The 23,079-nt window shown below is 43.0% G+C and overlaps 1 protein-coding gene across 3 annotated transcripts; it reads left to right on the forward strand.

Annotated features, from left to right (window-relative positions):
* Positions 1–3,808: 3,808 nt before the first annotated feature.
* rhobtb2a (Rho related BTB domain containing 2a) lies at positions 3,809–22,622 on the forward strand. 3 transcript variants are annotated; one of them, XM_018743976.2, is made up of 10 exons: positions 3,809–4,125; positions 10,965–11,166; positions 13,184–13,287; positions 13,397–13,582; positions 14,006–14,967; positions 15,088–15,206; positions 15,385–15,535; positions 18,694–18,782; positions 19,933–20,038; positions 20,169–22,622. In XM_018743976.2, exons 1-10 carry the CDS (start codon positions 4,058–4,060, stop codon positions 20,369–20,371), a joined length of 2,190 nt encoding a protein of 729 aa, XP_018599492.1. In that variant the 5' UTR covers positions 3,809–4,057; the 3' UTR covers positions 20,372–22,622. The 3 variants fall into 3 exon arrangements, with proteins under 3 accessions (XP_018599492.1, XP_018599493.1, XP_018599494.1); XM_018743978.2 differs by lacking the exon at positions 3,809–4,125 and adding an exon at positions 5,944–6,091; XM_018743977.2 differs by lacking the exons at positions 19,933–20,038; positions 20,169–22,622 and having other exon boundaries at positions 18,616–18,768.
* The last annotated feature ends 457 nt before the right edge of the window (positions 22,623–23,079 follow it).

A 23,079-nucleotide genomic window follows, 5' to 3' on the forward strand; every position in this document is an offset into this window, starting at 1 on the left:
AAACCTGCCTCTTAGCTATCTCATATTGTGCTCTGTAAATGTATCATCTTCAAATGCTCTTTTGTGCAGAAACAAAGGCAGTTTCATGAACCAGAGAAGTACATTGTCCAAGCTGCTCCTACATCATTTTTGTTAACCAGACAACAGGAAGGTTTTTGCTTCTGTAAGTAAAATTCTTGATAATAAGTTTGAAATCTGAACAATGTTACTTTGTCACATTTTAATTTCTAATCATTATGTGTATCTAAATATACCGCTTGAGGGTGGAATGATATGCGATGACTGGAACATAATTTGACCCTCCTATTTGGCTATAATATTTACTGTCCGCAGTGTTTATCAAGAGTCTAAATGAAAAACTGAACTTTATTTGGTTGTTTTTGGACACAAATGGTAAAAGAGCCTTAGGCTGTCAGAAATAATGAGATTTAAACAATTTTAACCATAATCAGAGTTATACCAGAAGTTTTGTTAAATGTCTGTTTGGTTAACATTTTTTCTTATACTCCCAACAGAATGTAAGGAGGATAATTCTGAAAACGGCATGGAAGACTCACATTACTATGAGTAAGTTTAGCATTTAATAACTATTGAAAAGTGGAGAGATTAGTGAATGAAAGGAATCCAGTGGGAAAAACTTATCGTGGGTAACCTAAACAATTTCTGTATTTTATTCTTTATTTCTGGGGGTGCGGTGGCGCAGTGGGTTGGACTGGGTCCTGGTCTCCCGTGGGTCTGGGGTTTGAGTCCCGCTTGGGGTGCCTTGTGACGGACTGGCGTCCCATCCTGGGTGTGTCCCCTCCCCCTCTGGCCCTACGCCCTGTGTTGCCGGGTAGGCTCCGGTTCCCCGCGACCCTGTATGGGACAAGCGGTTCAGAAGGTGTGTGTGTGTGTGTGTGTGTGTGTGTATATTCTTTATTTCTGATTTTTTTTTTCTGTATTCTATAACCTTTACATTGTGTCAAGCAGTCACTTACGTCTTCATTTTTATTAACAGGCTTTGCCCATAGAGTATGCGCAGAAAATATTTTCAGTGAAAACATGGCTCAAAAACAGTATGTTGGAAAATGTTGTTCTTTGCCATCAGAAGTGTATAGAGTAGTTGAAAACAATAGAAAAGTAAAAGTACCATTACCTTCAAAATATACTCACTCATCCAAAAACTTAAAAAGTAAAAGTAAAAACGAATAAGTTAAAAACAAGTATCAAGTTACTTTGATTTAAAACATGTTTTTAATGTTCTGAAGCAATGTTACTATCTTCAATATACATTAACTAATGATATATGCATATATATATATATATAATGGAATTTAAGACCTTAACTCAAAGTCCAGCTGTTTAACTATCATTGTCCCATCAAAGGAAAAGGAGGAGTATGGGTGATGTACTTCATTGTAAAGACAAAACAAAATGTTCTTCTAGGCCCATCCACATAAGTCCCCTGTCATCACATTAGAATGTATCTTTGTATGTATTGTATCTTTACTGTATTTTTTAATGTATCCCAGACTTTTTTCAGTACTCTGAGTCACTTTTGCAAGGAGAGTACTCTATAAAAATAAATTGAATTAAACAGAATTGAACAGCAGAGCAATATAAAAGAATGCCTGCTGTTGCTGTCTCCCCAAGCTCGTATGTGCTTACCAAATATGAAAAATTCCTGCCTTATCTTTTAAACGCAAAATCTGATTCAAAACTAAGTCCAAAATATCAGAACTGTTAGAAACACCTTTAAATCCAGGCTTAAGACTGACGTGCTTCAAAATCACCTTTACACATTTGCTTCTTTCTATATCCCCTTTTCTTCTTAACATTTATCTTAGGATTATTCTATTACAATACCACTATCGATAATTGATTCTTACTGATTTGTTGTTATATTGTACTATATTACCTTGAACATCATAAACATCTACTGTAACATCCTGACACAAAGTGAGAATTCAAATGCAGAGTTCAAATAAAAGTGCGTAGTGCAGATTAATAAGTGAAGTGCACGAGTGATACAAGAAACATGGGACAAAGAGATGCACGCAGTGTTCATACAAGGAAAGTGAAACAGGTATACAGGACCAGAGAGGTTACGCAGAGGCGTGATGGAAACAGGCCTGGAACAGAGGACCTGGACAGGGGAACGCATGCAAGGCAGTGTAATGCTGATTAATAATCTGCAACCTGATGGTACGCCAATCACCCCTTTTATAGGGTTTGTCATTAATTTGGGATCAGGTGCGGTGATGGGGCTGGGTGAACCTGGAGTGGCGTCTCTTATGATTGTTTGAATCGTTCTGGGTGGTGACAACCATAAACCTAGCACAAATAAATTAGCTGGATTTCTGTTTGGATTCTGTTATTTTACTCTTAAATTCTTAAATGCCGATATTTATTGCAAATTGTTTTAAAGTCCTAACCTATACCGTATATCTTTCTAGTTTATAGTAAAGTGCTTTTAGAAGCTGCTTCTAAATGAGGTCGAAAAAAGAAAGATTATTATTAGAACATTACCTACCCAGGTAATTCTTTTAATTACTGTAGTCGTTCGTAACACCTGTAATCCTTCTCTGCTGCGCTATTCTTACCATATTATTTACAATGACAATAATAAAAGAAACTGCACGCATGCTTGTCTTTTATAAAATGAAATTCTCACTATATTACGAAAATTTTTTATTTAACTTATTAGAAATATTTAAAGTCACATTTTTTCCATCAGCGTTTACTTCTGTCCAAAAATGAACCAGATTGTCAATAAAGCCAGGGCTAAACTCAATATTAACCTCTTATTGGTCAATGCCAGTCTCTGTTTGTTCTTCTTGTACAGAAAAATGTTAACCCTTTCATGGTATTAATGGACTGCTTATATTATGTGAGTTACACATGAAAGGGAAATGTATATAGAAGACCTCAGCAGACAGAGAGGAGGTGTCACTATTACACTATTATGCTGTAGAAGTAACTGGATTGGTTGTAAGGACACAAAGTTAAAACTTCAGAGTGAATGAAATGTAACTAATGTTTTTCCTCACTGTAACATTGTGTTTTTTTTTTAAAAATTTTCATGCAGCAGTGTTTACACTCATTCACAATAACAAAAAGATGCATTAAGCAGGTCTCATACAGAAAATCCCTGACATGGGCAGCAAAGAAAAGAAGAATCACTCTACTAAGGTCATTTAACCCTTCAATTTCAGTGAAAACTGTTAAAGCATTAGATTTAGAAAAAGTGCAATACAGTGTATAGACATACATACTGTATGTATAGGTGTATATGTATGTTACCCAGTGTGAATTTGTAGCCTGGAGTTCGCTGCAATGGGTTGTTCTCTTCTTATTGTTAGTAGTCAGTTGCCCAGGGTCACTCAGGAAACTTGATTTCCTAGACGCTAATTACCGGTATTGTCTAAGGTATTTAAAGAACATTTTGACTTCAAGCATTTCCCAGCTTCCATAATTAAATCTCTTTTCAGAGTTGGGATTTAGACAAGAAATGCACAAAGGTCTGCTTAAGGCCGTTGGGGAATTTAAAGTTTAAGCGGCGGTTTATAGAAAGTAATTACTTTTGGAATGGAATGGGGGGGTGTGGGGAGGTAACGGGGCTGTGGCCCCTCAACATGCCAGCGACCACAGTGTTTCCCCGGACTAGTATCTGTATGTAACTCCACTGATAGCTATTTGCCCCCCCCCACCTCTCCCTCAAATATGTGTCTCTCCACACCGAGCAGCGCGATCATATGTGGCTGCATGTCATCATGTGTCCCTCCTGAGCAGTGAGACACACGCGCTTGTGTGTCCGTGCGCGCTCTACGCACACCCACCGCGCTGCTCCTCGGGAAACTGTCCGTACGCGGCAGTCCCGCGCTTCGCCGCAGCATCCTGAAGGGGCACTTGACTTTGTCCTCCTCCCTCCAGCGTTTGCCGTGCGGTAAAAGGAGCGCTCACAGATGCCTGCTGCTGCTCACTCGCTGCTGACTGCGCACCGCTTCTGATCTAAGTCCGCTTCTTCTCGGGAAAATGAAGCGCAGCCCCGGCTTCCTCCAGGTGCACAGCGCATCCGATGGCCCTCGCCTTGTCCCTTCGCTTTCCGGCATCGACCAGCCCAATGCGCCACTTCGCTCGGCTGCGGTAAGAAACGACGACGTTTTCGGAAATGCATCGCGGGTCGGGGCGCGTTCGGAGCGCGTTCGGAGCAATCGGGGCTCTGGCTGGTGCAGCTGCTCGAACGGAACGTAAGAGATGTCAGATGAGGAGGAGACCTGCTGGGTTACATAACAACTGATGCGGAATCGTCGAGCCGAGCCGCTTCCCCCACGGGGAACACTTAAAAACGATCGCGAAATGCCTTCTCTCGAGTGGCAGCGTGGCGAGACGAAGCATAAATCCGCCCTGCGTCAAAGCTGTAGGCTACACGCAATGACAGCGCGGCGATACCGGAAATGGGAACTGGCTCAACAAACTTTAATGCCAAAATAACCCGCCCGCACACTGGTACTTTTCACAATACATGCCTGGTAGCTGTATTTAATACAGCCTATATATATCAAATGCTACCGGAGTTTCTGTTTACGCCTCGGTGAAGCGATCGGCTTGTTTTGTGGCCAACGGAACACATTATTTGCAATAAATAAATGAATGTGTAATTATCTCTCTCTGCTTTTCAACCACACGCTCGCTGTTGGTACCTGCAGGTCTCTCTCTGTAATACACGTAGCTGTGATGTGCAGCAGCAGGACTGTAAACGTGCTGACTGATGACTGAGTGCTGACCGACTGCGGAGGAAGGACACCGAGTGCGCGTTTGTGCTCAGTTCACCGCGGTGTCACACCGGGCGGCCGCCAATTCGGCCTCGCGTCACGTGACTTACTTAGTCCTTCGTACACTTGGCGAACGCACGCGAAGCTTAAAATAAAGTTCCTTTTACTGCGCGGGCCAAACTCTGCGTTGACGGTTTGTGGCAAATTTAGCATTTTAGTGCTTCAAAAATGATGAGGGATCTGTCGTGTTGCTGTAGCGGCAGAAAACGTGGCTGTAGGCGAGTGTATTGGCTGCGCAGAGGCCATGCCCATGGCTGCATGTCCTGTGCGGTAGTATCTCACGCAGCCAAGACCCACGGGGGGCCAGAGACAGTCCGTGCTGTAGCGTGACACCACACGCGTGGCTCGAGCCTACAGAGTCAGTGCCACCTTAACCGTGTGACTAGGCGAGAACGGCGAAATAGGCAATTGTGCGACAGCCTGGGCAGCGGCCCGGCAGAGGGCTGAGCGCACCTCCGTCCCCTCTCGTCCTGTCCCGTCCCGTCCCGTTTGGCCCAAAGGTCGCCCTCGACAGACTGGACCGCCGAGTCCCCCTTCGTTCTGGGATCATTTGACGTGACTGCGTTTTTACATCCTGTATAGTTTTCTCCTACAGTGCAGTTATATGTGTTAAATATAATTTATTTATTTATTTATATTCCAGTCCAGTGGCGTTACAACTCGCAAAAAAACTCCCAAAAAAAACAAATCGCAGTAATATTAAAGGAATTGGGCATTGCGCACACCCCCATTCCCCCCCCCCCCCCCATCGACCACGTGTTCATTTGTACATGTCACACCTTCAGCAGTTGGGGAAACGGCCGTTACTTAGTCAGCGATGCGTGTTTTGACCTCCTGTTTCAGCGACCTGTTTAACTCTGGCTTAGTTTTTCCCTCGAAGTCAATGTCTCGTATTCACCAGCATGTAATGCGCATATGAATTTGCTAATGTAATGATTTTTGGTCCCGTTACTACTGTTCGGAATGAATTAGAAGTGGAGTCAAACAAAGGCAGGAATTTTTTTTTTTTTTTGCTTTAAAAAAAATGGTCATATGATATGCTGCTAGTAGTGGAGCGGAACCACGTAGGTGACACTGTGACTGTCAGCATCGGCTGAAGAAACGTGTGTGAAGAGGCGCCGTTAGCGAACGTCCTTAGTTAGTCTTAGTGTGTCTGTAGTAGCGGCGGCCACATGCGCACTCGGACCGGCACCGCCGCTGTGCAGAAATACATTCCGTTTCCTTGGAAACCGGAGCCCTGATAGCGAAACCAACAACCTCCATTTTCCACACGAGAGGTGAGCAAAGTGTGTGTGTTTTCCCTCTTATTATTCCTGCCATTTTACTACACACTCGAGTCGAGTCGAGAGCGGCGCTGAGGCACAACAAGCACGGCGGACGCGCAGGTAAACCTGTTATCCCGCGAGTTCCAGCTTATTATTAATAATTCGCCCTTCGAACGGATGCAGAGTGTTTGTGTTCTGCAAATAGTGAATTGATGTTAAACACTGGACTGGTGATGCTCTGACACACACAGCTGTCAAGGGGAAAGTGAGAGTTACTGCAAAGTGTAGTGTCAGTGCCACCGAGGGGCGGCTTTTTTATTCCGAGCGTTGAATCGTGTCACTGAAACACGTGTCTTTTTTTTTTTTTTTTTTTTCTTTTTTTTTTTTTCTGGTTCCACAAACATGAATCATTTAGTAGAGGTCGCTCTGTGTAGCTGTTGTCAAGGGGCGTAGCAGCTTGCCAGGTTTTGGAAGGAGGATCAAAAATACTGACAATAGTACAGGACTCAATGGATTCACACACAAATAATGGTTGGGGGCGGGAGGGGGGGGGGGGGTTCAGGTCCTTGGTGGTGTGCGGTTTGTCTTGTGTGACAAACATCTTCGTCTCTCCCGTTTTCAGCGCCACTTTTACTGATTCCTCACTCAACTCCTTAGTTCGTGTGTCTGCTCTCTCTAAATAGTCTCTTATAATAAAGTGGCGCTTATGAGTTATAGCTTTTGATCAAGTATAACAGTAGGTACAGTGAGTGACGGGAGGAAAAACGTCTATAGATCATCATCATGTGTCGGTGAGGTCAATATAGCACAGATTTTGGTGTGACTGAAAAAAAATGCCCGATTCCTTGTCTTTTTTAATTAGTGTCTTCTTTTTATTGCGTCTTCCTCGCTTTACCCTGTAGGCTACTGTTGTTTTCTGTACAGACATGACCGTTACAGCAAACAAAAGTTGAAGCTGTCACTTATTCTCAAACCACCTTCATATTTGAGAACATACTGATACTCATTAAAGACGATCCTCGTTCAGCTGCACCCTTTTACCTCTGCAGGACAATAGCCCATGTATTGTTCAGGGCTCTTCTCTTACACTCCCAAGGTTATGGGTTCGAATCCCACTCTGGTTCGGATACCATCCATCAGTGCCCGACATGAAGTGATACAGTGGGAAAAAAAAAACCTTGCGGTGTGAATGGGTAAAACATTGTGCAGTTTAGTATGTAACACTGCATGTCGTCTTGGATAAAACTGTCACTAAAATGAATACACGTAATGTGTTTTATAAACTCCTTTGTAGGTGTAATAACGGGAGCTGATTTTGATCCCCACTGAATTTTGCCGTCATTTACATGCAATTCGCTCTTGATGTAAATGTTGAGAAGTCATTAGCAGACCGCTGTAGGTTGCAGTCCTTCAGCTGCTGAGTCCAGTATGAGGGACGCTCCCATTCTCACCAGGAGGCTCTGCTCTTCTGGAACCTCAGGAACTAGAGCCCCTCTGTACCCTCCAAAGTACTCTGCCATTACACTTATTGTATGTTGTTCGACATTTTTGTTTTTATTATTTTTTCAATAATTTGCTTAAAATGAGTTCCATAAACATGCAAGTAAACAGTATTTAAAACACACAAAGCAATCTACTTATAACCAAATTAGAAGTACTTCTTTTTAAGTTGATCCTTTTTCCAATGGCTAAAAGTGAGGGCATGTTTTTTTAGTCAACCGAAAACTGCAGACTCACAGAATTAAGGTCTTAATGAGCAACCAAGGTAGGGATGCACTTTGCATGCATAAAACAGGTGTAAATTTCAATTTCTCGTGAAAATATAATTCACTTATCTTCTGGTATCACTCAGATTGGTATCACTGGCATCACACTACAACAAATATGGGCAAAATTTGGGGAAAAAAAAAATCATTGCTGCAACCATTCCATTGACACTATTGTTTCTTCAAATGGCATTAAATGAGCATCTGTAAAAACAGCTGAGTTACACATTATCTATTCCACAATTGAAAATCTTTCTGGTCACCATTATTGTAAACTTTTACCTGACCCTTTATGTGGTGTGATTTACAGTATTTGACACCTTTAGACAGCTGTGTGCTTTGCTTTAGTAATTCTTAGGAAGTAAATGGCTCATTAATAACTACAAAAGGGCTAGAATTTGTGACCTTCAGGGTTGCTGACTTTGTAAGTCACTGCTGTTTATTGCTATTTGCCAGCTGGTTAACACTGTGTGGATGTTGCTGTGGCTTTTATAACATCTACAGTAAAATAAATGCTGTTCAGACCTAAACTTAATTTAAATTAATTAATTTTTTAATTTGAATTTTGTGGTCAGTATATAAAAGTGAAATCTTTGGCCTAGGTAATTTAGAACCTTGGGTACAATGTATACTCACCCCCATTATTCAGTCTCCCAATATCTGGTTTTCCACGGATCTGGTCCAAGAATATTAATACCACTTACTGTTAATTAGTCTGGGTTGTTATTTTTCTGGTCTGCTGCATCTGGTCCAGGCCCGGGACATTTGGTCCAGCACAATAAACCGCATTTGATAGACCGGTCTTGCGAATTGTGCCAAGTGGCTGTGTGAGAGAGACTGTAAGATACACTGTGCTTGAATTTGTTATTATTCATTTATTTGACAGCCTTTGTCTTCCTCAAGACAGTCCACGCACATTATCATGGTAAGTTATCTTTATAAAATCATTTTAATAAACTATTTTTATTTTAAATACGCTAGACCCTTCATGAATGACATTTCTGTAAATAGATCACCTTTACAATATAGACCCAAATTTGCGCTGCATGGGAGTCCTGATACCTGATTCCATCATTAATGAGCTGGAGTTAGAGGGCTAAGAATATAAAATACCAGCTATACAATAACAACTTAACTAATTTATGAAATTGATATTTAAAGTGTAGAAAAAAGTAAAATACACTCAAATAAAGAGAAAATTCGCTATTCTTAATTCTGTTCCAAGTACAGGCCCATATTTGTTACTACAACTTTACCTGCATTTCAAAAAAGCTTCCCAGATACATTTAAAAAACTTTGCAGATATGCATACAGTAAAAAAACTATTTTGCAAAGGCGATGAGATTTAAAAAATGATTTAAAAAATTATATTCTTTAAACAAACCACAAAAAAAGTGTAAATAATTTTACATATTTTCTTTACCATATTAGCTATCATTTAGGGTGAATTTGGGGTGAATTGGGGTTGGGCTTAGAAAAAATAGGAAATTTTTCCCACTAAAAATAAGTATTTTTATTATCCAGCTTTTTGAACGAATTAGGACCGCTTAACGGGGGATAAGTGTATATGGTTTTTTATGTGTGCAGACATTGCTTTTACATTACACTTCATGTATTTGATTATAATTGTTTGCCACTCTAAATAAGTCCAAAAGGCAGAGCATTTTGTAAAACAAGTGGGCCCTGAGGAAACATCTATCATCTGTGGAAGGGAGCAACAGAACAGAGCAAGTGGCTGACAGCACAGTATCTGTCGAAGCGTTCCACCTGTGAGGGGCCAAGACGGACTACGGATGAGCTCTGGAGCTGTAGCTCATTCATTAAGGAATCTGTCAGATAGATGCTGAGTGAGGAGACCTCTCTGGGATGTATTGGCTGATGGCATCCGGGGGGTAGAGACTTGTCGATCTACTGCTTTTTGTTGCTATATCAGCCGGTAGCAGGGGTTGTAAACTTGATACGAGACGTGGCTCCCAGCCATTGGAGGGAGACGGTTCTGACAGTTGTATACCTGAGCAAGCTGAAGGCCAGCCTAGCAGCTACAGTCGATGGGGAGGGACGATGGAGAGGGATCCGGCTGCACAAGTTGAGAGGCCGTGTGTAAATCACGTGACGGTTTACCTGGTCCTGAACCCAAAGCCGAGCTGAGATGGTTGCGGGATGTGGCAGGCTACTCTGGCTGTAACAGAGGAAGAAGCTTAATGTCTGGGTCATGGGGCTCATATGATATTATAATCTGTAATTTATGTTGCAAAGTTTCAGCCCAATGCATCAAACTGAGGAACGTTTATAAAAGAGTACATATTGGACATTATGAGCTTTGCAAATATTAAACTCCCCATTCAAGCACAGCAAATGTTTTAATGCCTTAATATTTGGAATTTCCATCACTGACTGCTGACCTTCTGGTGCTCTCTGTTTCATTGAGGTGTTGGCTTTGCCAGGTGTGTTCGGGTTTATGTTGGGGATTTCAAATGGAATTCCTGAGGTCAAAGTAATTAGTAACCAGTCAGCTGCAGAAAGGAGACCTTACGTAACGGGACAGACTCACAAGTGTATGCAGAGGTGTTCAACTGCAATATTTACGGAATGTAAACACCAGTGAACTATATACGTCCCGTGTCATTTTCTAGTTGTCTGTATTTGTACGCCTTAAAAAAATCTTTTGCATAATGACAAGTTGCCCCTCCTCTAGTTGTGCTCTTTCTCAGAGATTTAAATCTGTCTTTGTTTTGGCATGCGAACTAAAAGCCTGCCACTTTACCATGATTTCTTTTTAAAATCGGTACCTGGGCCATGAGCTCATCAATGGATTCCACTTCCAGCTTCTGTAGGAAGAGAGCAAAGCCCTCAGCAGAGGTCCGCTGGGGAGGCAGTGGCCACTGCTTTCGGAAATGCTGCTGCTTGTCCGCTCGTTGGTAGGGCTGCAGTGCCATACTAAGCAGGAACCTTGGAGTAATGACCCTTTGCCGTACTCTCCTGTTCCAGTGCTGGAGATGTGTTGAGAGGTTCAGCTTTCGAGACGGCAAAGTGAAATGAGTGCCCTATGAGACTGCAAGCCATGTAAAGTGCTTCTCTGGCACTTCCCAGAATATTAACTGCCCCTACATTTCAATCAGGTCCCAGTTGATGGATTCTGACATGGACTATGAGAGGCCAAACGTTGAGACCATCAAGTGCGTGGTGGTGGGGGACAACGCAGTAGGCAAGACCCGGCTGATCTGTGCCCGAGCCTGTAACGCAACACTCACGCAGTACCAGCTACTGGCTACCCACGTTCCAACTGTCTGGGCCATCGACCAGTATCGCGTGTGCCAAGAGGTGAGTGACTTTGGACCCAGAGAGGTCTCTATGACAAGGTTCTAAGATTCTGCACTGCTAATCGAAGTCACTCGGATGAAACTGTAAGAACTGTGCAAATTGTGAAACATTCTTAACTCGGGGGCATGATGCTGCAGCGGGTAGCTCTGATGCCTCACGACTGCTGTGTGATCAGACATAGATTTGAGCATCTGTTCAGTCTCTGTTGAGTTCTTGTGTTCACCCCATGTTTGTGTGCGTTTCCTCCGGCTGCTCCAGTTTCCTCTTCCAGTCCAAAGACGTGTGTTTAAGGTAGATTGGTGACACTGAAGTGACTGTAGAGTGTGAGGATGCGCATGATTGTTTGTAAGGATGCCCTGTGATGGACTGGAGTCACTGGAGTCCATGGTATATCTTGACAAACCTAATGCCCAGTGCTCTAGGGATAGGCTTTGGACCACCACGACCCTATGGTTATTAAGAACGAGTGAGTTTCTTAATTTCCCTAATCCTCAGATAAAACCAAAAATCTTCTCCAATTTATTCTGTTGTTGAATGTAAATAATATTAGTGAAACAAAGTACTGACCTTTTAACCCACCGTATGTGTTAATGATGAAAAGGTTTTTTTGAGGATAGCTGAAGCTTGTAAGTGTCTTTGCAGTTAAATGCTATGCACCGCACTTACTCTAATCTCTTCTTGCCGTAGTTGTAGCGAAAATTCAGTGTTAAACTGTCCCCAAGACCAGAGGCCTCCTTAGGCGTTGAGGAAAAGCACTAAGCGCTATCTCTGTAATGAGCTCATTAAGGAGGAACATGCTGTTTGAGCAGGAACATTCTTGAGAATCGGCAAATGTCAGAGTTCGAGGAGCCCGCTCATCTGACGACACTTCGCAGTGGGCTGTAAGTAGTTGCTGATTATTGACACGAACAGAGGCTCAAGGTTCTCCTTGGTTGCTCATGGTGTATAAATCTGCTACAGAAATGAGTAGTGTTTCAACAGATGAGTTAGTCAGAATGAACTGCGAGTGAATTGTCTAATGGAGGGAAACCCCTGTCTACACCTGGTATCGTCGCTCACTCGTTATTTATAATTGCTTATCCCGCTGCAGGGCTGCCGTGGTCCGGAGCCTATCCTCAAAGCATAGGACACTATACGAGGCAGGGACAAGACCTGGATGGGACATCAGTCCATGGCAGGATAGCCACACTCATACACAGTGCCTCACACCTCATATATGATATATGAGTGATATTTTTGTTCCAGTTGAGCTGTTTCATTTTACAAATATTTGTTGTGCGGTGGCGCAGTGGGTTGGACCGGGTCCTCCTCTCCAGTGGGTCTGGGGTTCGAGTCCCGCTTGGGGTGCCTTGCGACGGACTGGCGTCCCGTCCTGGGTGTGTCCCCTCCCCCTCTGGCCTTACGCCCTGTGTTGCCGGGTTAGGCTCCGGTTCCCCGCGACCCCGTATGGGACAAGCGGTTCTGAAAATGACTGACTGACTAATTTACCTTTTTTTTTTTTTTTTTTTTTTTACCTGAATTGACATTGCTGTCTTTCTAAAGAGTTCTTACACTCCACAAACAGTGTAGCGCACCATCACTGGAAGTGGACCTTCTTAATCCGAGATTATAACTTGCATTTACATCAGTTCTAATCAATTCAGTGACTAAAATTTCTGGAAGTGCAATTTTTATATTGTACATTTTTATATAGTACAATTTTTATGCCGCGATCCGCTAGCGCTGCGGTTAATGAAAGACGGCGCTTTCAGGTCCGACGTGGCACGACGCTCAAAACACAAACACGCAGCGCCGCTCTCTGAATAGCTGTGCGCTAGATTACATCGAGACATTTAAAACCGGTGCGTTACAGAGGTGCTTTCTTGGTTTAAGACATTTACATCTGAAATGAACCCCGTTCACATATGTACGGCCGTTATTAACGATGACGTGTGATGCACTGAAATGCATTGGTGCCGAATTGTTCTGTATATGTCACTAGTGAGTGTTATTACTTTTAATGGTTGTGTCTGGTCAGGTTCTGGAACGATCCAGGGATGTGGTGGATGATGTCAGCGTTTCACTTCGTCTCTGGGACACTTTTGGGGATCACCACAAAGACCGCCGCTTTGCTTATGGCAGGTGTGTCAGTATGTGCTTAGAATGTGCTTAGTGTGTGTTCATGACAAGGCTCATTTTAGCACCAGAACATGTGACATAGAGTAGACGCTGCTAATGTTCTGCGCTGCAGGTCGGACGTGGTGGTGCTGTGTTTTTCCATCGCGAACCCCAACTCCTTGCACCATGTGAGGACCATGTGGTACCCAGAGATCAAACACTTCTGCCCACGTGCCCCTGTCATCCTGGTGGGTTGCCAGCTGGACTTGCGCTATGCTGATCTGGAGGCTGTAAACAGAGCTCGGCGCCCCTTAGCCAGGTCAGCTAATTTAACCTCATCAGGGTTCATAACTTCCACCTCAGCACGTTTGGAAAGAACTTTTATCGGCTGCTCTGTGCCAATTTAAAAAAAAAACAAACATGTTTTAGGTTGATCATTACGTGAAATAAACACAAAGAACAAACTATGGTTTTTTTACCAAGTGTGATCTGTAGAAAGAATGTTAATGGGTTTCTCTTCTTTGTCAAAGCAGTTGTGTTTAAAAAGCACATATAGAATGAGCATGTGAAAAAAACTGTAATAGCAAATATATTTTTTCCCCTATCATTTGAAGTTGTTACTGTTTTTTAATTTTTTTTTGCTATTAAATCAATAAATTAATTTTATTGTACAAAATGGCACCTCTATCAGAGAATGGATGCCTTGTAATAAGTTAATTTGTTTTACCATCCCATATTGCAGGCCAATAAAGTCCAATGAGATCCTGGCACCAGAGAAGGGCCGTGAGGTGGCCAAGGAGCTCGGTGTACCATATTATGAGACCAGCGTTGTGGCACAGTTTGGAATAAAAGATGTTTTTGACAACGCCATCCGTGCAGCACTCATTTCAAGACGCCACCTGCAGTTCTGGAAGTCCCACCTCCGCAACGTGCAGCGGCCCCTCCTGCAGGCACCCTTCCTGCCACCCAAGCCTCCGCCTCCCATAATCACTGTGCCTGCCCCCCCGTCTACGGTTGAAGAGCATCCAGGCCGCCTGCTTGAGGACCCACTGTGTGCCGATGTCATCCTGGTCCTGGAGGAGCACCAACGCCTCTTTGCCCACAAGATCTACCTGGCCACAGCCTCGTCGAAGTTCTATGACCTCTTCCTCATGGACCTCGGACTGGTGGAGCAAGAGGAAGAAGAAGATGTGCCACCTCGGGCACCTTCTCTGCACAGTCGGGACCCTCCGGTGCGAGCAGCCAGCTTCGACGTGCGTGAGAGTAGCGAGGAGGCTGCCCGTGCCGGACCCCGGGCCTGCACCAGCGACGGTGCCCTGAAAGGAGGTGGCTCCGAGGGCAGCCGGAGAGGCCGATTGCTCTCTACCTGGAGCCGGGCTTTCGTCAGTATCCAAGAGGAGATGGTAGAGGACCCAACCACATACAGCCCCCGGCTGACGACGGTGGTGCGCATGGACCCCTCGGTGCAGCTGGGACCCTTTCGGGCTGTGCTGCGTTACCTGTACACAGGTGAACTGGACGTTCATGAGAAGGACCTGATGCACATTGCACATATTGCAGAATTACTAGAGGTTTTTGATCTGCGGATGATGGTTGCCAACATCCTCAACAACGAGGCCTTCATGAACCAGGAGATCACCAAGGCCTTTCATGTGCGCCGCACTAACAGGGTTAAAGAGTGCCTGGCCAAGGGAACCTTCTCAGGTAAAATGAACACGTATCTTCTGTGGTGAGATTAACATTTCTGCCTGCAGACAGTCGTTCACATAAGTGTTGGTTAACGTAATCACCTTACCCCGCCGTCCATATGCTGCTCTCTTTGAGATGTGGTGTTCAGACTGGATGATGGAACAATCCTGGCTCATAAACCACTGCTCATCTCCAGCTGTGACTGGATGGCAGCCATGTTTGGGGGACCCTTCGTAGAGAGCTGCACAAAGGAGGTGCGTACATCTCCAGCTGCTGGGAATGCTTCACCTTCTCGCCCGTTCATTTCTCCTACAGTGGCTTTGATCATTTTATACAAAAGAGCGAAGTGAAAAGAATTAATGAGTAGAAGTGTGAGTAGAGAAAACAATTACAGGGTCCATTCATAGGAGACGTCTGTGTTGGTTTTCTCAGGTGTTGTTCCCCAACACCACATGCAGCTCTATGCGGGCTGTGATGGAATACCTGTACACTGGACGATTCTGTTCACGGCCTGACTTGGACCCCATGGAACTCATCGTTCTTGCTAATCGTCTCTGCTTACCACACCTTGTTGCTCTTACAGGTATGGCCACCATTCACCAGTTACAGTTTTTAGACAGTTCTCTTTTCAAATACTGGGGCAGAGGTTCAGACAAATCCTGTGTAATTAACCTATTCTTATAGTTCTTGATTTGTCTTTATGTAGAAATGTAAACGCTAAGCAGCCTCTTTGAGGCAATATCAGTTGTTGACAACATCTGTTGATTTTCTCTATGGCACTGCAGTAACTTTTTAAAGAGCTTAGTCCGATCCCTCCTTGACAAAAGAATATCACTTTACTCGGTTAGCCTCCAGTAACAACAGTACAGCAGGAGTAAAACATTGTGGGTACTGTGTTAGTGAAGAAGTGACATATTAATCAACAAAGTGTATGAAACAAATATTTATGATTGGCCAATGGTGTGAAAACAAGATGTGTACTAATAATACCGTTTTCAGTAGCTCCAATAATGCCTTTATTGTCTCCTTGCCTTCAGTAAAGTGTGAGCTGACTGAATAGTGAATTGTCTACAGGACCTGTAAATGTGACTGCAAACATGACTGCGAGCAGCAACAAAGGGTATATATAGTATATAAGAGAAGTGTATAATGTACAGTAAGAAAAGTTTAAATTACATATAGCAGAGACCTTGGAATATTGAATTCCACAATACATCCAAATAATTTTTCTATACCCAGTCAGATGGCAGAAGTATTTGTGAATAAATTTTACATGGCCAAATATATCTGTCTTTTGGTAGAGCCTTCAAGGAGGAGGTTATTTTCTGAGGTATCAAGGGATGCCCATAAATAAGTAATAGTCACAGCAGAGATGACTCATCTGACTAAGATGCTGAAATTAATTTTACAGTATGGATAGTAAGTCTACAGTATTAAAATGTACATATTTAACGTTAAGGCAAGAACAATTCCATCCATCCACCCATCCATCCATCCATGCATCTTCTTACCTGCTTGTCCTACTAGGGTCACAGTGGCAATAGGGAGACCAGAGCAGCCCAGACGCCCCTGTTCCCCGCAACTTCCTTCAGCTCAACCCAGGGGATCCCCAGCCACTCCCAGGCCAACTGAGAGATATAATTCCTCCAGCGGGTCCTGGGCCGACCTCAGGGTCTCGTCTCAGTTGGCCGTGCCCAGTATACCTCCAAAGGGAGGCCCCCAGGGGACATCCTTATCAGATGCCCTAGCCACCTCAACTGGCTCCTCTCAATGTGGAGGAGTAGCAGCTCTACTCTGAGTTCCTCCCAGATGGCCGAACTTCTCACCCTGTCATGGAGAGTGAGTCCCAACACCTTTTGGAGAAAACCCATTTCAGCTGCTTGTATCCGTGATCTTATTCTTTCGGTCATTACCTAGAGGTAACATGACCATAGGTGAGGGTAGGGACGTGGACTGACCGGTAAATAGAAAGCTTTGCCTTATGGCTCAGCTCCCCCTTCACCACTACAGTCCGGTACAGCGACCGCATTACTGCTGCCGCTGCTCCCAGTCTGCAGCCGATCTCACGCTCCCTTCTCCCCTCACTTGTGAACAAGGCCCTCAAGATACTTGAACTCATCCACCTGCGGCAAATTTTCTCCCTTTACCTGAAGGGGGCATGCCACCCTTTTCCGTAAGAGAACCATGGACTCAGACTCGGAGGTACTGATCCTCATACCAGCTGCTTCACACTTGGCTGCAAACCATTCCAGCGCATGTTGGAGGCATCCTTGTGACGGTACCAAAAGGGCAACATCATCCGCAAAAAGCAGAGACATCACCTTCCGACTCCCACATAGAATGCCCTCCTAACCTCTATTGCGCCTTGATATCCTGTCCATGAAAACCACAAACAGGAGTGGGGACAAGGCACAACCTTGGCGGATTCCAGCACCCACATTGAACAAGCTTGATTCAATGCCAAGGTTGCGTACACAGCTCTCGCTCCGTGTGTACGGAGACCGAATGGTCCAAAGAACAATTCTCATGACAGACAATTCTTTACATTTTTTGCCACAACATTCTGCATTTGCTTTCACTTTGATAAATGGTCTTCCCTGTATTTATGATGAGAAATCAAACTTACAACCATTTTTAGTTTCGTAATTTCTACCCCAAAATTCACATAACGCTATATAATTCACTCAGGTATGGGAAATGCCTTATAAGACCAGATTTCAACTTGACATACAAGCCTTGATGGTGTCAATCACTGTACAAAGTGTGGTTTTTCCTGTGCATTTCAATTGTCTGGTAGCCATGTTCTCACTCACAAGCATCTCTCAGAAATTTTATGACTTCTTATCACATTTTAAATCCTATGTTTATTATAATAATGACTGCTGAAGGAAGTGCTAAAAATGAAACGGAAAGCTTTATGTCTCTGTTGAAAACCTGAAGCGATTTTTCTCTTGTTCTCCAAAATGTATCAGTCACTTTGGAAAAAAGCATCAGCTAAATGAATAACATAAACAGCATTACAAATTACTTTAATTTAATTTAATGTGAACGATATTTTATAAATAGCTCAGGAGAGCGTTTTTTTGAGTAGCTTCTCAAAGAACCCTAAAGAACAAAGATATAAGGGTTGCAACTGTAAAGCAAAAAAAATTCAATAAATATCAGCACTAAGAAGGCAAGAATTTTGCTCAGGAATGCAACATTTTCCCATTGTTGCTGACAGAAATGTTTGCAGTCACACTCGTTTGTTTTATGAGAGTTCAACTTGCAAGCAGATTTCCAGTAACAAAGTATACTTGTCAGATGAAGACTCTACTTCATTTTTCTGTGCAGTGCAGTATAAGCATCAGTGTTTCTAATATTGATTAATGTTTATAATGAATCATGCAACTAAAAATTTGCTATTTAAAAAGTACAAAGTGCTATATTATGTTGTAGAAACACTATTATACTATATATGATAGAATCTTGTTTTTTTTTTTTTGGTCTTATATCAACTACTATGTATATCAATAGTCTGCATTTACTGTTTGTGATTGTTCGCTCTGAGTCTCCATATATCTGGGAATGCTGGAGGAGAATGAAGCTGAAAACAACGGAGTTCAGAGAAGTATGTGCTAAAGCTGACAGTGGATGTGTTCTGGTCACACGGGTGGATGGCAGGGGCAGCCAGCCGTGTTTTGGAGCAGATCCCATAGCCTGCAGCAGCGAATAAAGGCAGTCACCTCTCCCTTGTTCCAGAACTCTACACAGTGACTGTTCTGATGGAGGCAGCTATGATGGGTGCTGACATTGACGGGGATGTGCTGGTATACCTTGAGATGGCTCAGGTAGTTGGCACCAGAACGTGGTTGTATTTGTCTCTGTTTTATCTTTTTTTCCCCCATGTATTCAGACTGATATTTCCATCTCTTTTTCAAGTGACTCTTGGCCAAGATGACAGCTTGTCTGTAAATCCACAAAAAGAAGTATAACTATGAAAGAATTAAACACCACATGCCATTACTGATTAATAACTTAAAAAGAAAATTAATGCATGAGTAAAATTAAGAATGTGTGCATTTGTTATACAATTTGACTGCTCTGATTTTAACAACTGTCCATAATTTAAATTGTTCTATAAACTGCTTGTGTTAAAGGTTCCAGGAAATTAAAGCATTGAATTTAAAAGCAAACAAGCAAACCAAATAAATATGAGATCATTTAACCACGGGTTTTCTGTGCACAAAGACAAAATATGAGTGTAGCTCACCAGTAATAACTATGTATACAGAAGTATACAGAAAATAAACACATACTGCACCATGTATTCCCGATACTCCCACTGCCATCTGCCTTTTCCATGTTAAGCACAGCCTGCTTGGCTTTTTAGTTTTGACTGGAGTTTAAATATACATATATTTATACATGAGATATATTTTGAAAAGTAATATTTATAGGTCTCCGTGATGGTCTCTTTTAGGATATTCTGATGAACAGCGGAGTACAGTCTTTGGCTTTAGTGGGAGTCGGCACCTGCCCAAATCTCTTGTGAGGGATCATGCGGAATCATTTTTCATGCCTCGCTGGCATTGCTGACTCACACTGCCTAACAAGCCAAGCTAGGATAGTAGAACAGCAGGGTTGCGGGTGGAGTCGTAGACTTTTACTAACTACTTTCTGTTACCACTGAGCCACGGCCACAGATATACCTGGTATAGCTGAAACACCTAAGGACACCCAGTTAAGTTGCACTATGGGTAAGCAATATTGTAGGTGTTACACTGAATTTTTCACTGCTGTTCAGCCATGCACTGTACGGAGATATTTAAAAGCCCATGTTTCAACAACAGCCTGATCTTTGCACTCAGGCCTAATACACTATTGTCATGCTAGGGTGGATGTATGTTGTTTTCACCCATTTTCTGGGGAAAACAAAAACATCTTCTGTAATTTACTCTTATTTCTGGGTGACAGTCTCTATCTTTCCCCTTTGAGCAGTTCCATTGCGCCCACCAGCTCACTGACTGGTGCCTTCACCATATCTGCACCAACTACAACAGCGTATGCCGTAAATTTCCCAGAGACATGAAGGCCAAATCTGCTGGTTAGTTCCCCTCCACATCAGAAACTGTCTGTGAAGGTCTTGTTTTATGTTTGAGAAATATCGTCATTTTCGTCTTTTATTGAATATTTTGTTTTGGCTTTTTTGACTCACATTACTGGGTATCTTTCAGAGAACCAAGACTACTTTGAGAAGCACCGCTGGCCGCCAGTTTGGTACCTGAAGGAAGATGACCATTACCAGAGAGCACGTAAGGAAAGAGAGAAGGAGGATTTCCTGTATCAGAAGCGTCAATGCAAGCGCAAATGGCTCTTCTGGAACCTTCCTTCCTCACCGTCATCAAGCTCCTCCTCCGGTCCCTCGGCCGTTGTCTGAGCAGTTTTTCTGGGAAAGGTGCCGGCCCATCCTAGGATCTGGCTGAATTGTGGACCGTGGAGCTTCAGAAAGGCTGGCCAGGCAAGCCAATTTCTTCAGGCCACAGCGTCCGCAGTTAATGTCGGCTATCTGCAGCAGAGCCCTGCTCGCACTGGTCCTGAAGAGGTCTCGCAGACTTTGCTGAATACCGATATGGGATGAGGGAATGGGGCCGAGTAAGGATATTTTGCTTTTTTCCAACGCTTAGCAATTTTTACCGCACTTCTGCAGCAGATGCAAGTTTTGAAATGCTGGGACTCTAACTTCGTCCTCAGAGTTCGGAAGTTTCCAGCTGTATAAATAAGGGGCAGTAGATGCTGCTGCTGACATATTTTTGTTGCAGTTCCAGCATATGCCACCAAAGGGACTAAAGTGTTCCAGACCGACCGCAAGGGATTTCTGTGTCGTGGCATATTTTAGGCTCTCAAACTGTTAACCTGAAAATGAGAACAATGTGCATAGCACCTGCAGCAGTGAAGGAAACGGCCAGCAAACACATGAAAACCAATCTCAGTTATTCACACGTTTATCGCGGCTTTTTAGAATCTGCGGCTCATATCTGATGGGCTAAAAAGTCCGATCCTGGATGGCTCTCACTGAAGTTTGGAATTCAGTTCTGTAGTCGTAGTATTGTGATTGTAGTGTGCACATGTGAGTGTTCCTGTCCAGCTGGTGGCTCTGCAGATGTTGAGTTGAAGTGTACGTGTCCTTGTGTTTTCCTTATGGTGTGTGTCCACCTTGCCAGACGAGGGCTTCCTTCAGCAACACCCATAGTGAAACTTGTATAGTTTCAAAGAGAAAAACTTTTCCACGTAGAAACAGTGAAGTATATTTTCTTTAAATATACTGTGCACAATCAGATCGGGTTTTTTACAGCTGCTTATGTAATTAAAGCTACTGGATATGTGTCCTGCATATCTTGAACTGCAGAGCTTTAATCAAAATGTTTGATAGATGACCCGTTTTGATGGGATTGTCTTCCTGTCCCATGTCCTATCAAGGATGGTCTGTGGGCTCAAACTTTGTTTTTTTTATTATGGGATGTCAACAGGGCTCCAGGTTTGCCCCGTCTGGTGTCTAAAAGACTAGGTCTGGAAGCTCCTGCTCTGCTTGATGGAAGCGTGTTTGTAAGAATGGTCACCATGCAGCTGAGCTTTTCCATGCTGCCTCCAATTCTGGGCTCCTTTTCATCATCCACTGTCTCCATGGGTATCTCCAACTAGACACTGCTAAGGACTGTCAAGTGCTGTCTATCAGACAGCCATCTATATAGGCCAGCCACTCAGTCTCTGAGATGTGAGGATCCAGGGATGAATTCATCAGTACGTTGACCATGTAAAATGCTTCTCAGGCAGCAAATGCTTGACACGGTTGCATTGAGTATACTGCTTTTTCCCCAAGCATATTTTGAGTTTTTGACTTCTTTTGGCTGAAGAAGGGTCCAGCATTTCACACATATTCTTAAATGTTGCTCATCATAGATGCATAGCTGTTTTTTTCAGCACATACAGTACAATGTTTTGTTTATACTTTGAAGGTAGTTTGTTTACAGCAAAAGCTTGTTTTACTGTGCCAGGATTCATCCACTGGTAGCCTCCTTTTATGTTACATATTTAAAATGGTGGCTTCATGCACTCAGCATATTTAAAATGGAAAATATAGTTTATACCTATTTTTAAGTAAGAAATAACAGATTTCCTTGCACTGTGTATGCCAACAAAAATGAAAGTACAGTTACCTGCACGTAGAAATACTTATAAATAGTACCTTATTAAATTTCCCTTATTGGCAACAAAATGAACATATTAACTTGACATGTTTCTGCTTGTATGCTCAGAGTACAAAGGTAGGATGCATGTGCAAGAAAGGATTTGCGTGAATATAATTTAATATACTCATTCACAGAAAGCATTTCTTAAAAGGCTATGTTTCAGAAAAAGGCAAACAGAGGTCGTCTAATTGTAAAGTGAAGTCTTTAAGGAAGTTAAAGGTTGGTGTCGATATAGTGGCTCATATTTTGTCATGCAGTGCTACTGTAACATCTAAGTTCTGAATGTAGATATACTGTACTGTGCCTATATGTAACTGCAGAGGATCTTTATGTCAATCAATCTAAAACCAGCGTTCTCTGGTTTATGGTTTTCTACAGGCATCCCACACATTCTTCCACCTGCAGGGCATGCTGCCACATTCACAAAACACCACCGAAAAGGTGCGCACAACTCCCGTTCTCAAGAGTCAAAGCGTACTAGATTTTCTGAGTTTCAGCTCTTGATTTGTATATTGAAGTAGTTAAATGAACAGTATATCATCTCCCTTTGAATATCAAGAGTAAACTACATTACTGTAAAAAAAAAAAAAAAAAATTCCATGTAACCTGCTGGACTCTGGCTTTGGAGTACTGTAAGTTGTGCACACTTGTTAGAGCGTTTCACACGGTGAATTTCCACTCCAGTCATAAGACAGTACAGCAACACATTTCACGTACTATTTCCTTTGACAAAATTAACTTTAATTTGTGTGGTTCACAGTTATCTTTGCACTGGATCAGAAAGTGTTAACACGTTGGACACAAACAGAAGGGGTGGACAAAGCAAATGCGTAGGTTTTCAGATGTTCGCGATCACTTTTGGCGTAGGCAGCGAAGACTCACCGCTCGTCTCAGCGCT

Source organism: Scleropages formosus, chromosome 12, assembly GCF_900964775.1.
Source record: "Scleropages formosus chromosome 12, fSclFor1.1, whole genome shotgun sequence".
NCBI lineage: Eukaryota > Metazoa > Chordata > Actinopteri > Osteoglossiformes > Osteoglossidae > Scleropages > Scleropages formosus.

Bases quoted from the DNA above. Each gene is read 5' to 3' on its own strand.
- rhobtb2a (XM_018743976.2), top strand. From the start codon at position 4,058: ATGGCCCTCGCCTTGTCCCTTCGCTTTCCGGCATCGACCAGCCCAATG. The intron at 15,536-18,693 runs GTATGGCCACCA...CCCTTGTTCCAG, and splicing joins ACACCTTGTTGCTCTTACAG to AACTCTACACAGTGACTGTT. The intron at 20,039-20,168 runs GTTAGTTCCCCT...GGTATCTTTCAG, and splicing joins CATGAAGGCCAAATCTGCTG to AGAACCAAGACTACTTTGAG.